At 32.8% G+C, this 17,068-nt stretch overlaps 2 protein-coding genes across 2 annotated transcripts in view; one reads left to right on the forward strand and one right to left on the reverse strand.

Annotated features, from left to right (window-relative positions):
- LOC145297730 (uncharacterized) overlaps positions 1–17,068 on the reverse strand; it is a 202,430-nt gene that overhangs the window by 67,326 nt on the left and 118,036 nt on the right. Inside the window, exon 9 of the mRNA XM_080143947.1 lies at positions 7,820–7,902. Within this exon, the coding sequence (XP_080000073.1) occupies positions 7,820–7,902 (83 nt within the window). The remainder of the gene's footprint in view (positions 1–7,819; positions 7,903–17,068) is intronic.
- Positions 14,330–17,068, forward strand: part of LOC145297728 (uncharacterized) — a 46,187-nt gene continuing 43,448 nt past the window's right edge. Inside the window, exon 1 of the mRNA XM_080143944.1 lies at positions 14,330–14,485. Coding sequence (XP_080000070.1) covers positions 14,395–14,485 — 91 coding nt within the window. The 5' untranslated portion in view covers positions 14,330–14,394. The remainder of the gene's footprint in view (positions 14,486–17,068) is intronic.

Raw genomic sequence — 17,068 nt, forward strand, 5'->3', positions numbered from 1 at the left:
TTGTTGTGCTTGTAATGTGAAATGGATAATTTTGTTCTATTTCAAAAAAGAAAAAAAAAATGGCTGTTAGCATTCAAAATGTGTATAGCGTGCATGGCATGGAGTGAGTGAGACTTATTTTTTGAAAAACATATAGCCATTAGAATTTAAAAAGATATGTTTCTTTTTGGAATAGATATAGTCGTTAGAATTCAAAATGTTGGATGCGTATATGAAATGAGTGTTTCTTTGTTTTTATTAATTGATTTTTTTTTTATTTTACTATCTATATTATTTTCTGTGGTATAACTTAGTTAATCTGTATCTAAATGAAGGTTCTGTTCTTTTAATATTAGGTTGGTGCAAAAATAATGCTATATATATATATATATATATATATATATATAGTTGAACATCAAAAACAATATTATTTTTGCACCAACCTAATCTAATGTTTCTAAATTTTTGAGATGAGGATTGGTCATTCGTATTATTTGGATTCATCGGACTATTGTTTTCATCTTGAGTGTGATTTTCACAACATTTTGGTCAATATAACCTCTGACCTTCGTCAGATGCATCTTGTCGAACTCGGGAGTGTTTCTGTTGAACTCAGACCCGTCGCACATGGAAAAATCAATTGTAAAAAGTGATATTCTCCTGAAGGTTGAAGGTTCAAGCATCACAGTGGGTGACTGAAAAATAAAATTGTGAATTACTTAGGACCTCTACCCAGTCATGGCTGACAGAAAAAGAGCACGCTACCCCCGTGAAGTCAATAAAGGGTTCCGATCGAAATACCGTCCGAATTCGCGAGTGTGACAGAAACATTCCCAAGTCTGACAAGACACACCTGAAGAAGGTCAGAGATTACATGGACTGAAACATTGTGAAAATAATATTCAGGATGAATGAATCCAAATAATACGAATAACCTAATATAAGTTTACTGATTAAAGGAAATAAATTATAGAAACCATTACGCTATTTTGATTGTGTTTGAGTTTGCAATAAGTGCTTATTCAAGAAATCTCCGCTGAGATTTATTTAAAATGAATTTACTGAGTACCTCATATATAAATAAAATTACAAACATAAATATTATCTTAAAATTGAAACCTATCAAGGTAATAAAAAGCTCAATATGCAGGGTGGAACGATAAAAATGTCACCCTAGAAAAGATGACATGATTCCATTTCCATTTGATGAAAACCGGTTCTCTTTCTTTTTGTTGCAGACCATCTACTAGTTATCCAGTTGTGTAAAAATCCCAAGAGTGATAGGAGTCTTCTATCATGTCTGAAAGTGACACAATGTTCAACTCCAAGTTATGACAACAGAACCATTGCTAGCACCCTTAAAATGTATCGCTGGATTTCCACGAATAATAGGGACGTGCCCAAGGTGATGAAAACAAAGTTTCTGGCCACAGTTATGGTCTTTGGTGTTGTTTCAAGTGAGGGTCATATCATGCCAAATCACATCTTCAAAATCGGCTTAAAAGGCAACACCAAAGTGTACCTGGATGTGCTGAAGAGTATGATGATCTCCTGGTGCAATAAGTTGACCGCTAGCAGACCCTGGGTGTAGCAGCAGGACTCTGCGCCAGCCCATAAGTCCAAAGAGACCAGGCTTGACTTCAGGCTTTTTGCTATTACTTTGCATACTTCTTTTACTAGCCCCCCTTCTCCCCCAATCTGAACCCGCTGGACTACTTTGTTTGGTTATATATCAAGAACAACACCAACATAACCTCCCACAACATACAAAGCCAGCCTGATCACCACCATCTGCCAAGTATTCGCCAAGCTCCTGCCATTGCTTGTGGAAAAGGCATGCTCTCAGTTCCAAACCCATATTGAGGCGATGATTGAGGCTGAAGGCGGCTACATCAAATAGATGTCAGTTCTACTACATAATCAAGTTATCTGAATTGATTTGTTTCAACAAAAGTTTTAAAATAAATCTGTACTGGTGTTTTATTTAGAGCGACACTTTCATTGTTCTATTATTTATCTATTGTATTAGTTAGAGCAATTAAAGAAATAGAAAAAAAAGACAGATGTAAAATAAAATTGAATAAATGACAATATTTATTGATGCATCAAAATTCAGACAAGGAATTCTTCATTATAGTTCCTTGTTTGAATTTTTGAAGTTGTGAGTGACAAAGGTGAGTTTTGTATTCAGCACTGGTGTATAACGTACACGTTCTGGATAATGACATATTGTGAATTTGACCTTTGGATAATGACCATGACTTCAAAAAGTTTTGTCCATTTTGTTTAATTATTAATGAGCTGTACTTATCCGGTGTTGCCCGGGATCTTTTAACATTTTAACATCTTTGTCTATCTTTTTATTTTAACTATTGCATTTTAGTTGCTTTTTCCACTGCTTTTTTTTCTTTTTTTTTTTTTTAAATTTTAAACATGATTTTGAAAATTAAATCTAATTATTTCGATATCATTTCATCATTAAATTAATTGAATAAAATTGTTATAAAACTACATCTGATGTTTTTCATGCTAATGTTGTTTTAAATCTATAAAATTATTTGGTATACATCAGTACCAAAACATCTAATTTTTTTATACATACGACTTTTTTGTCAACAATTTTAAAGCCAGATAAGACATTTTATGCAATGACTTAAATACTTCCAAATTTCTTTCAAATTCTTCTTTTTTTTTTTTTTGTAAACTTAAAAATTAAAATGACTAACTTGTTTAAGAAACCAACAAGCATCGTGATAGACTTAATTTTGTAATTAAATAATTTTCTTTTCTAAATAGGAATTTTTAATTTCATTCTATTTTAAACTAGCAGGGTTACCCAGCATTGTCCAGAACCATAAAAGAAAAAAGAAAATAAAAGCTGTTTAAAAATGTGTGCACCATCTTTATATTAAAACGTATCTTTTTAGCTTTCTGAATCCTTCTGTCTACCCCTCCCCCAGTTTTCCCACGTCCCTCTTCTATACCCCCTATTTTTACCCCTCCTTTATATAATAGATAACATTAGAAATCGCTGAAAAGTCAACCCCCACCCTGACAAAACCTGGTTCTGTTGACACCCAAAGATTAAGTTTCTGTTATTTTTAAATATTATAAATACAGAGCAATGCCAATCAAGAAAATATAAACGTTGTGGATCCTTGGTAAGCAGTTTTGGACTTTTAACTGGACATACGAACATACACACAAACAATATGGTCCCTTAAAGAAATCAACATTCTGGAAACAATCCTTGGAAGACTAAGTTGGTATGAAATACAAATAACAGCCATAAAAGGGAACACAGTCTATTTTTAAAATAGAAATAAATTCAAAATCATAATGAAATCAAGTGCTAGCCTCAGAGTGGAGTCCGTTGGTCTCTTAAAACTAACCAAAGTAAAATGATTTTTTTTTAAAAAAAATAACGGGCCTTTATATAATAGAGTACAGCATAATCCCATTCATACACCAGTTCTCATTGGATCACCAAAGTTAAGCAACATTGAGCCTGGTTAGCACCAGATGGGTGACCAATCTGGAAATTCCAGGCATGTAGGAGGACGTCGACATCTCCTTGCAAGAGTTGCAAAAGTCTAACGTCGTCATCTCCCCTGACAGAGATATATATGTGACTGGGGATCATTTGTGAATTTCATACTCCCACGAAACTTCCTTCTTTGGGGGAAGCTGGTTAAACCCGCGTAAGGGTAGTGCCATTTCCATTCCATATAATGGAGTATTGCATTTTTTTTTTTTTTTTTTTTTTCAAAATCACACCAACAGATTAGTGTCTCTCAACACAAATATTTTAAAAGCCATATTTTAGTTAAAACATCCAGACCAAAAGTTTATTTTTATTATATATATATATATATATATATATATATATATATATATATATATATATCGCATAAGCCTGAAGAATCCTAGAGTGGATGAAACACAGAATATTCAGTGTAGCTTAATCGCCATATATATTTTATAACTTACTATATATATATATATATATATATATATATACTAGCAAAAGTACCCGTCGTTGACTGGGTTCAAAAACAGCCTACAGAAAATGGACTCCGCTTTATGAAAGTATGATAGGTTATGAAAAGGAAGGGTTGTAAAGAGACAGCTTCGAATTTGGGGGTATCAAAACCAAAGTAAAATATGATGAAAGTAAAAATAAAATAGATAAACCCCATAATTTACTATACCATACCTGCTCACACTGAAACACTTATCACAATATTCTGTGGATCTATATTAAAAAACCTTGTTAAACTTTGTGACATATTTCCATTCCATGGAGGTCAGGCGTGAACGAACACCCAATAATTTTATTATACCATATTTCTTCAAACTAAAACATAATTATCAAAGTATACATATGCAGATAGATATGAAAAGTCTTTATTAAAGTTTGTGCCTATTTCCATTCTATGGAGGCCAGGCGCGAACACAGACCCCACAATTTTATTATACATCCCTATTTAAGTAAAAACATACTTATCAAAGTATTATTATGTACATCTATATTAAAAACACTTGTAAACGTTTTTTTTTTAATTTTTTAATTTTTTATTTCCATACTTTGTAGACCAGACGTGAACACAGACTCTACAATTTTAATGAACCACCGTTCTGCAGTATCAAACATACCCATTCCTGTGTCTCGATACATCTTCTATCATTATATGCAATCAGTTTTTTAAAATAGTCAACCATATAGGAGCCTATTCGTGACCAGACACACACACACACACAGACATCCAGCTTTATATTATAGATATAAAGTTTTCATGTAGACACATCGCAAAGCATAAACAATGATATCAAATTAAGCTCAATTGACCACTATAATATGAACATGCAAAGTTTGTTGGAAATTTTTTTTTAATTTACAGTCTGGTATACCAAATTTCACACTTGATAACTAAAATTACGGATTTCAAACAAGTGAAAAACCTTTACAAATATAACACCATTTTGTGAGAAATGAAAATAGATCATAATGGAAGTAATAATTCTTAGATTAAACCAGCCTAAATATTAAGCAACCCAAATCCAGACATTTATTAAAATAGCCAACAAAACAAACAAAAAGTGAAAAATATAAATATAAAACAAATAAATGTTACCAAAGGCAAGCTAAGTTACTTTTCAGCCTACTCGGATAAGTTTCTTGTGTTTTTAACTTATTGTTAAAGTGTTTGTTTTTTGTTTTTTTACTTAAAGCAAATGTAATGTAAAATCTGTCAAGTTTGAAAAAACATTTGCACTGTCCTTACAGCTAGTTTGAAGACTTGATAATTGCTCAAAAATTGAAAATTAAACCAAATATGATAGAGCGTTATATTTTTGCATGATTATTGACATTTCTACTGGTATTTTGATCTTAGTCAAAAGGCCAAAAAATGGGTCATGTTTTTTGTTTTGTTTTTTTTAAAGTTATGAGTTTTATAAAGATGACATTAAAAGCTTATTTGATTGATGAAAAGAAAAACAGAAAAGAACGGAGGCTACCATAACAACAAAATAAATCTACAACGTTTTTTTGTTTTTGTTTTTTTAAATTGTATTATGGAGTTTTAAAAAGCGGACAGCACTTTTATAACAAAACTAATGAACTGGAAAAGAGGAGAGGCTTTTAGAAAATAGAAATGAAAAGAAAGTTAAAAGCTTAGTACTTCCACTGAACAGATTATAAAAAGTGTCATTTCAAAAAAAAAAAAAAAAAAATGGCAGGTAAAATCCAGTGAGTCTGTCTCTCTGTTTCTCTCAATTTATTACACACACACACACACACACACACACACACACACACACACAGAGGATCAGCTAGATTCCAAGGACCCCACAAATTAAGCAGACCAAAAGGCACACCTTCTGGTTAACACCAGTTAACTTTTGATACACATGGCATCTGTAAACCAACAGATGAGAAAAAACAAATTGTTTGGTTTTTCAAAGGGAAAGATTTATTTCAAGTGGGGAATTTATTAAATATTTATTTTTAAATGTAAAGTGCAAGTTTTTTTTATATTTCCAAAACTTTTTATTAAACAAACAGAAATCGCATCCATATTGAATTTAAATTTTAAAATTAGTTTATTCTCTACAATATTCGTTTTATATTTAATTTTTTTTTTAATTTTTTATAAAACAAAACATTAAAAATATTAACCATTAAACAAACAGAAATCGCATCCATATCGATCCAAATTCTCATTTTAAAATTAGTTTATTCTCTACAATATTCGTTTTATATTTAAATTATTTTTTTTAATTTTTTATAAACCAAAAACACATTAAAAATATTAACCAATTGAAAACATGGGTGACACCTATATTTTAAAAATAATCTTAATGGCTCTGAAAACGCTGAAAAAGAGAGATTGTAAAATTACAAATTACGTGAGTACATCCACCAGGCAAAGAGTAATCTCTCCTGGTAAAAATTGAAGCTTTCCTGCATCCAATCAGAAAATATAAAAGCATCCGACAGCATCAACAAATTTCTTTTCATTCAGTGAGCTAAATAGATCTGCTAGAAATTGCGATAAGAATTTTTTTTTTAAAGAGGATAGAATCTGTTTATATTAGGTGTGACGCTTACACGGTTTATGAAGATGACATCAAAAACTCACTTGATAGTTGGAAGAAATCAAAGACAAGAATGAATACTATATTCACCATCAAGTGGTGTCCTGCCTGGTACAGACATTGACAGCTATGACTCTCCATCTGTTTCTCTCCCTCGGGGCATTCATGAATTCATTGTTGCTCATCATTTTTGATGTTACCCAGATGTTCAGACTGTCAACGTATGTTTCTCACTGTTGTCCTCTTCTTCCACCCATGATCTTTTCTATCAAACTAATTTGTTTTATTCTCTTTTTTTTCTGTAGACATTTGTCTTTTTCGCAATGTTCTTATTAGAGACTTTTCTGTGTTTGCCATCTCTAATAACTCTTGGTTTGTTTTCTTTTCTGTCCAGGATATCTTCAAAATTCTCCTCAGGAACAAAGTTTCAGTTTCCTTTAGTCTCTTCCTCGTGCTGTTGGTGATTGTCCAGCACTCACAACCGTATAAAAGAACAGACCATACATACGTTTGGAGTATTCTGAATTTGGTGTCTACTATAATGCTGCAAACTATATTAATGATAAAATAAAGACAGATTTTTAATGTGTTATTGAGGCTTAAAAAACGGGCAGCTAATCCGACTGGCACAGAGGAGAATTTTTTATAAAGTATGTAGAAAGTAATAGAAAATGAAAAGTCTAGTACTTCCACTGAACAGATTATAAAAGTTTTGTTTTTTTTACTGCATAAAAGCATATACTTTGTGTAAGAAAGGCTTTCATAATGTTAGCAGAAACTAGTGTTGAGACAATTAATCAGAAATAAAATTAGAAAAATAAGACAAATTTGAACCTCATTTTCAATTGTTGTACTAATGATAAAGATTTACTGTTTTTAAACTATCCATTATAGAACATAATCACAATGACACACCAGTTCCTGTCAGATCACCAAAGTTAAGCAATGTTGAGCCTGGTCAGTACTAAACTTGATGACCATTTGGAAATTATAGGTGCTGTGTGTGCTCTCCGCTTATCTCGGCATTGTTTTCAGTTAGTCTTGGGCCTCTCCTTGCCACTGGATTCAAGCAGTGCCGATTCAGGAGAGCTGTGGTTGGAGTAAGTGCAACCCTTGCCTCACAATTACATGCACAGTTATCCTTACAGAGGTGTCCATTGTCTCTTCAAATTGCCAGTTCCTTATAGTAGTTTATCTATCTGAATGGTTTTTACAAGAAGAACAAAGAAAGTGTAAATACCTTCAATTGAGAAACTTCCTTTTCCAAGGATTTACTAAGTTTCTTCATCTGAGCTAAGCATGACTTGCATTCATCCATTTCTTCTGTTAAAGACAAAAAAAAAGAAACAAACATTGAAAAGAATTTTATTTTTTAATACAATAAAAATCAATTTGAAAAAAGGTAAAAAAAAAAATTGCAATCAATTAGTTTTATAAAGGAAATTTCTGATTGGTCAATAAATAAAGCATTTTCTGATTGGTTAATAAATACAATGTGACAAACCATCTATAAATATAAAAGCGAAAATGTATGTATGTTTGTATGTGTGTTCGCTTTTTCTGTATGTCTACAAAAGGCTTTTTTCAGAGAAGTGGTCGGTCGGTTCACAACTTTTTAAAACTTTTTATATCACATATAAATCGTAGTATCTCAGAGTTAACAACGAAGCTCGCCTGTCTATTTAATTTGCTCGATTTTGGGAAGATAAATATTCAACATTTGTCGATCGCCGCATGTGGGTTAGTCTTTTTCCTATAACATCTTGGGAAAATAAAAATAAAAAAAGCGTTCCCGCAGTAAATGAAATACTATCCCACAGTTAAACTTGACCTTATTAACTCATTAAAACGGGCACCTGCCAAATCCAAGTAATTAAATAAATTCAAACGTGTTTCCATTAGCATCTCGCGGTGGAGCAATGGTTAACATACATTTTTTTTTTCACACTTTGATTTACAACTTTGCCTCAACGGTTCAGGTTCGATCCTCATACTTACCTACCAAAACATTTTTTTTAACCCCCCCCCCCGGAGTTTTCACACACACCTCCAAACACCCGGGCAACGCCGGGTACCCCTCGCTAGTGATAATATAAAGTATCCATGCTCCATCAAAAGTTTTGGTTTGAAAAGAAACTCAGAAATAAATATTTGACATTGTAACTGTCATTCAGAAAAAAAAGAAAAAATTAAAATTAAACAGGGTTGCCAGACTAATTTGAACCTAAAATCAAGGATTTTCCTGCGTATATTTTTTAATGCATTCCCGGATTAAAAAACTTCCACAACTTTCCAATATTTTAATGAATAAGAATGCACTATCAATAAATATGACACATAAATAAACTTGAGCTCAACAAAAATAAATGTAAATGCCAAATTCATCAATAAAATAGTAGAAGCTCTTGCAAAGGTCTGCATGTGTTACCTCATCAGAAAAGAGGCACAAAAAGTATCAAACATTAAGTTATTACAGAAAACAACTACAGATCATTGGACCACCATTAAGAAATTATAAATTTATTCAGATGGGAAATGAGAATGGGCATGTAATAATAAATTGTCATATAAAGGAAAACATATTTTTACAATTAAATTGTTTAAAGTCCAGGATTTTCCAGGATAGTTTAAAGTTTTTCTTCTCAATTGCAGGGTTTTCTAGGACTTTTCAGGATTAATGTGATTTTTGAAGTGACTGGCATCCGTGCAAAGCTGCCATTAAGTAGATGCAGATCAAGTCATTTCCATGATAACAAACGATTGTTGGAGAAAGTTTCAGAAAGGAAGGATCAAGTATATAATAGTGAAGAGATTGACCTACAGTAATGTGATCGACCTGAAGTGAATATTGACTTGAATCTCAGATTGCAAGCTAGCGATAAGACTGAGGTGCACACCCGCAATTTGGGTTTTTTTTCGTAAGTGCATGTCGTGATTTGATTGGCTGGGGAAACTTCCACCCCGACCACTCACACTCATATTAATACTAGTGCCGCACAAAATTAGTCAGCTTTTCCAGCGACAGTTTGTGCGCGGAACTCGAAGTAACCACACCGCTTCCTGAGACGTGACCTCCCCCCCTCCAACCCGTCTGACACTGTGAAGAAAAGAGAAATTTGAGACTTTTAAAAACTTATTAAGAACTGAACCATATATTTGTAAAAAGATCTGTAATATATTTGTGAAGTAGAATAGAATTCAAGTGTCTGTTGTCCTTCTTGCCTGCGTGAGTTTTGTTATTCATTTTCAGCATACCAGATTTCAGGTAACAGCCTCCAGAAGTATGAAGACAATACAAGCCAACTTTTCGACGATCGAGGGGTCCTTACATAACTTCATAAGAGGGGGTGTTACACTACTGTCATAAGAGCTATATATATATATATATATATATATATATATATATATATATATATATATATATATATATATATATATAATATGATAAAATTAAGTGTTAAATGAATGTAATATGCTGATTTTTTTTGCTCATTACTGAAAAATGTCATTATAGCAAAAGAATTCCGAGTAGGATAAAATTTTATTTGAAAGAAATTCAATAGAAATAATTTTTTTTTTTGGTTGGTAAGAACATGGGCCAACGTTCCACAAAGGAAACTGAATAATCAGAATAAAATATTTAATTTGTAAATTATATGCTAGCAATGACAATATATACTAAATAGAAAGCCTCTAATATAAAGATGTCATAAACTAATTTTTTTTATCATTATCTTTCTCCATAACACTTATACATATAAAAACAATTTTGAATATGGACTCATCAACAAAATTTGAACAGATTAAAAAAAAAAAAATCTGTCCAACCGCAAAATTGATTTTTCATCTGAATTTTAAACCTTCAGAAAAGCCAATTACAAGATTCCGAGACTATTTTGCTTATTGGCAAACAATCAATGAAGACTAAAAGTAGATGAGAGTTGGCAAGAAACACTTTATGCTTTTAGAATTTATTTTGGCACACAACATCTCCCTCATTCAATAAAGTGCCGTGACCTTGTCCAGGCAACAGGTCCATTACCCACCGCCATCTACAAGTATTAAGGAATTCAAGCAACGATCAAGACTCGCTTGTCTGTTATTATTAACAAGAAAAGTCTGATGGTTTCGCTTCGAGAATAAATATTCTTTCGTTGATCTTGAGCATATTTGGCACAGATGCTGTGCTCAAGAATAACGGTCTAAAGCTAAATAAAGGGTTTGACTGGAAATTTTCACAAGGGATCTTTTTTATTTTTATTTTATTTTCTTACAAGTGAGTCACTGCTTACCAAACTTTGTAGGCCACGCAAAATAAGGGCTACTTAGTTTAACAGGCAGACGGTAGAAAGTAATGACAGTGTTAACTAACCAGAAATCGACCATTTAAGAAGATGACTAAATAAAAAAATTTGTTTACATTGGACTTAAATACGGCGATGCTATAGTCAGCTGGGAAGCAACCGCATGGTGCCATATTCTGCAAACAGGAAGTTCTTGGAAAGAAACTTTGATCATGGAAGTTCCACTTAGTTCTAGATACCCAGAGAGAGAAAAGGAATTTATTGATAGCAGTTGTAGCTAGATAAGTTCTTGTTGTGAATGTTTTACATGGAAACCAGAGATTGAAGCTCAGTCGAGTAACTGTCATAAAAATAACAACAGAATAGAGAAAGACTAGGAATTACTAAGTAAAAGACAATAGATAAGTACACTTAACGCGCTTATCAGTTCCTCTCCCCTCGTGGCCGAGATGGTTAGGTGACTGGCTTTTTTCCCTTTTGTTTCCACCTTTGCGTCAAGGCTTCGGGGTTCAATCCTACCTTCCTACTAAAACTTTTTTTTTCTTTTACCCGGCCAACGTTTTTTTTTTTAACACACACACCTCCAAATACCTGGGCAAGGCCGGGTACCCCCCGCTAGTTTAAATATATTACAGTATATCTTATATGTGGCCTCTTGGTCTTACCAAATTCCAGGACAAGAATTCATCTAGTCTGGTGGAGTATCCAGCTTTGTGCTGTTTCTTGAGGTAACATCACTTTGAGAAGGTGCACCATCCCTCATAAAAGCCAGCATAGGTCGGCCATACCGAGGAGATTTTATTTATGTTGCAAATACTGTGGGAGTGGAGTGAGGTGGGGGTGGGGCATTTAACCATTTTATTTAATAATTTCAAAAGAAAATGACAGTTCATTCATCAGAATCCATTATACAAAGAAAAGTAGTCTATGTGTGTGTCCAGCTAGCGAAGAGTGGGATGGGCTGATGAGAAACAGTGGGTTGGGGAGAGGGGGGGCCTAAGAAGAGAGAAAGCTAGTGATGGCTAAGTAAGAGTAGAAGTTTTAATAGAAATATGTTACACTTTATGCCCGGGCAATTCCAGCTAACCCTGATAGTTATTATATAAAAGGTAAATGTCTGTTTGTATGACAAGCTAAAAAAAACTTTACAAAAATACACAGCAAATACCCATAAAGATGATATTTTCTCAACATTCAGGAGAGACTAACACTATATCCGTGCAACTTATGCCCCTGATAGTAGCCCGCTACATCAAAGTGGCACTGTGCTTTGTTTGGGGTGATAATGTAATAGTATTTAATGTTAACCAACGTTTTTAACTGTTAGGCTATGGACACATAAACAACAAAGATGCGAATAGTAGTCTGACTAATAATAACTTTAATTATTATTTATGTATTTTTTCTAGAATAAAATGTGGGAAAAATGTATTGTGACTGACAATGATGGAAATTTATTGTTTTAATGATAATTTTGTTTTGGGCAAGAAGGTAACAGCAGTTGTCATTGTTACAGAAGCCAGACAAAAAAAATTTTTTAATTGAGAGAAGATGTGTGTGTGTGTGTGTGTGTGTGTGTGTGTGTGTGTGTGTGTGTGTGTGTGTGTGTGAGAGAGAGAGAGAGAGAGAGAGAGAGAGAGAGTAAACATAAGTATTACAGAAGATCAGGACAGCATCAGTACCTTCGGCTTCAAATCCAAACAAAAAGCACCTTTAATTAGTTTCCAATGCCGGACTCTCATCAGCCGCTGTCTATGTTTGTTCTCTTAGAAATTTATTAAAAAAAAAAAAAAAAAAAAAAAAAAAAAACAGGAAAAAAAAACAGTCATAAACAACGTCTAGAGTCTGGCATTGGAAACTAATCATAGGTCCCCCGTTTCTCTGGCTTTGAAACCGACAGTATCAATGCTGTCCTGATCTTATGTAATACATATATAAATAAATGTTACACTCTTTGTTTTGATTTTTTTTTCTTTCTGAATAATTGAAACTTCGTTGAGGTTCTTTCCTACCAACCTTATGAAACGCAAAAAAATTCTGTGTAGCTGAATTGCCGTAACTATATTTTCATAACCTACTACTTAATTCTATGTATGTATTAAGCCCTGTTAAAGTAAATACTGAAAATTGATACATAAAATATTATATCTCCTTATAAAATTTAATGTGGATACAAGACATAATAATAAAGACTAGCGGGACCTGTGGAAATTCCACACGGGGCACATTCATATGTAATATATTGATGTTGGCATTCTGTAGATGTTCAGCGTAAATGGAGACACTCTGATATTATTGTAGCAAAAGTATTTATCCAAGCTAGCAGGGACGTCCAGCGTAGCCAGGTCATAAAATATGCTTAATCATCATTTGCTTTTTTTATACTGAAAAGCATAACAAAGACGCAGCGATCGAAAAATATCTCGAAAATAGCGTGTAAAAGTCAGGCAAATTAAAGATAGCCGCGAACCCCGTTCTTAAGTCGTAGATATTATGATTTAGACGTGATATAAAAAGTTTTAAGGAGCGAGCCAACCGAGAAACCCGGCAAAAAAAGCCTTTGGTGGACATACACAAAAATGCACACACACACACACACACACACGCACATTTTCGCTTTTATATATATAGATGAAGGCTAACTTTTGATTTTTGTGAAATTTTAGCAGTAAGTATAAACCATCAATTAATAAATATTCTTCAAATTCCAATTCCTTTGGAGCATTTTATAGAGTGGCATAAGTCCCACCTCCCATTTAAAAATTCAAATATTTCAAACTTACATTCAATTTTACTCATAGTCATCAGATCCCAATTAAAATTCCCTAAATTTTAATTTCCTTTTAAGACCCGTTAAGCTTAAGCCTTCAATTTGAAACATTTTCACAAATCAAAATCATGTAATTGATTTTGATAAAGATTGGAATAAGGATTCCAGATATAAGGTATTATAATATCTTGATTTTACTCTTTGTAAGGGGGGGAATAAAAGCGGTGCAAAACTGTTTTGTTCGGGGGGGGGGGCTATTTTTACTCGTCCTGGGACGAGTATTGTTCTAGTATTTCTATAAAAATCAAACAAAAAGAAAAATAATATACGAATTGCGTTTAGCAGTGAGTTGGTACAATAAATTACCTAAGAACATCGGATGTAAAAAGCTTGTCAGTGTGAAAGGCAGTAAAAATACAAATCTGCCACAACACGGACAAGGTGGATGGGGGGGGTCTTTTTTAATTATAAAAAAAAATAGAAAAACAAAGGAAAAGGAAAAAGAAAAGGAAAAGGGAAATAAAAGGAAAAAGGAAAAGAAATGAGAAGAAAGGAAAAAGAAAAAGGGGAAAGAAAAACGAAAAAGAAAGGAAAAAGAAAGGAAAAATAAAAAAGGGAAAGAAAAAAGGAAAAGAAAAAAGGAAAAGAAAGAAAAGAAAATAAAAAGAAATAAAAACAAACAAAAAAGAAATAAAAGAAAACCAAGAACAAATAAGATAAAAGAAACAAGTCCCATAATTGATGCGAAGAAGATATCAAATCTTCCTCAACCACTTTGAACAAAAAGTTTGTACAATCAGGTGTAACGGAAGAATTTGGGTGGAAACACAAGGTGAGTGCCCTGCTATTTACAGGGGAGGGTTTTCTAAAAGTGCATGCACCTAACCCAAATTTATTTTAGTGTCATGGAGTGGATTAGGATTATGGTGTGATAGGAGAGGAGTTCCAGCTTATTTATTTATTTATTTACTTTGTGGAATCAAAACTTGCTGCTTTCTCAGGGAGTTGGGGGAGGGAGGACAAATGAAATGGAAAGTTCTGGTTCCAGTTATTTACCGTTTTACTTTTTTTCTTTTTTTTTAGAAGGAAGGAAGGAAAGAAAGGCAGAGTATTATTTTATAAGATTAATGTTAGGAGAAAATCAAAGAAAATGCATTAAAAAAAAATAATGAAGTAGATAAAATAGCATTCCAAACACATTAATGGATTAATTATTTCTTTTTTTTATTGACATTTGAAATTATTCTGAACTTCGTCAGTTTTTTTTTTTTTTTTTTTTTTTTTTCTTATGAGGGTAAGATTTTTAAAAATAATTAAGTTGCAGCAGCCACAAATAAAATAAAAATCTACTTTCTCTTGCAAATCAATGCAATTCGGTCACACACTGACCAATCAGCTGGCAGACCACATTGATTTCATCTGTCCCTTAAAGAACTTTTTTCTAGCCCCTCTAAGAATCATGGTCAGTCAGCAGAGAGAACTCAGCAAGCATCAACGACAGACCTCACTCTCTCTTCTCTCTCCTGTCCACTGGACACTCCAACGATTTCTGCTGGAGGCCTGACCTGCAACATCTACATTTCCTTTTTCTCAAACAGACACAATGAAACTTTCTGCCGTTTTTGCTGTTTATACCGTACTATGTGTTTGATTACTAATTAAGCTATAGGGGTGCGAACGTTGCATCTCTAAAGAGTGTCAGGGCTAGTATTTAAAAAAAAAAAATACTGGGAGGAATTCCGGAGGGGGGGTGCAGATTCCGGGTTTTTTAAAACTTTGAGAATTTTATTTTTTTTAATCCTAGATGCCATGAAGCGGTGCCAGGAGGCAGGGTATATATATATATATATATATATATATATATATATATATATATATGTATTAAGTAATGTGATTTATAATTTAAAAAAACTTTTTTAAATTTAAAAATCAAATTTTAATTAAATTAATTGATTTTGTTGTTGTTCCTTCTTATGAAACTGATTTTTAATTTAATTAAAATTTGATTTTTAAATTTAAAAAATTTTTTTTTTAATTTTTAAATTATAAATCACATTACTTAATATTGAATTAGCTCTAGGACATTTAACTATCGAGCTTATTATATATCTAAATTACAACGAGCACTTTCTATTTCCTGTATTTAAATTAAACTAGTAATTTCACTGTTACATTAAAATACATTTAGCTCTTTAGACTATTGTTCTAATCTCCTTTAAATTATATATATATATATATATATATATATATATATATATATATATATATATATATATGTCTTTGTTAAGTAGAATACCTACACTTCTTGACCTAGTCTGACTGGCATCATCATCATTTCTTTCCAGCAGTCACCTCCTCCTGCCTTATTAGGAGCGGAGGATTAAGGGAGGAAAGACTTTTGGTTGTGCTGATCCTAACTCCATCAAGGAAAAACGTTTTTGGTGTTAAATATTATGTTCTGTATTTTTCTCCTTTAAGAAAACAAACGTTTCAATTTATTTCCTAGTTAATTTAAAGACAACAAGGCCTTATCACCTAGGAAACTATTACTCTAAAGATTTACACAGGATTCGTTTGGTTTGGGAGATATTTTTCTGCAAGAAACAGAAATTAACTTTTCCGGCCTGTAAGACAAGAAGATATCAGGGCATGTGTCCTCTACAAAAGGAACTAAGGAAGAAGACCGTTTGAAAGATTATTCTACCGAAATTCCCTTCTCATCAGGACATTAACAGCACAAAACTAAATACTCCACCAGACAAGATAAATTCATGTCCTGGAATCCAGTAAGACGAAAAGAAAAAATATACTATAACATATTTAAATGGACAATTGGGGAGAGGAAAGTTGTGTTCTCAACTTTAATTGAATATTCGAATATCTATGCATCTCATATAGAGATCAAGTGTTAATCCCAGGATTGGTTGGTCGTTTTTGTTTTACGGCATATCAACCTTTATCAGGTTATTTAATGCCGAATCCAAAGATTCGGAAGAAAATTTTTTTTAAATAGAATATATTTGTTGTTTTCAAGTCGGTTTCTATTTAACCCATAGTTGGGACCCTAACAGGTACTACCACTCCGGGTCAGAGTGGACCTGGGAGCAATGGCAATTAAAGGATGGCTCCACACTCCCCAAAGCCCGCAAGCTGGGGCCTCACCACCGGATATAGTTTAAGGTCATATCCAGGACCGTTAATCCCAGGAATTGGGGTCCTTTTATCTCTGAGAACTTCGACTGAATTAAAATGAAACAAATACGCACGCACAAACATTTTTTATCATTAACATTGCATTACATTTTCTTAAAGCAGTTGTCAGCTTATTTTAGGAAAAAAAAATCTTTATCTTGGTATTTCCTCCCTCCACCCTCCTGTCCTGACCTGCAGGAGGACAGAAGACACACGTGATTTA

This window comes from Euprymna scolopes, chromosome 18 (assembly GCF_053919585.1).
Source record: "Euprymna scolopes isolate OS-2025 chromosome 18, ASM5391958v1, whole genome shotgun sequence".
NCBI lineage: Eukaryota > Metazoa > Mollusca > Cephalopoda > Sepiida > Sepiolidae > Euprymna > Euprymna scolopes.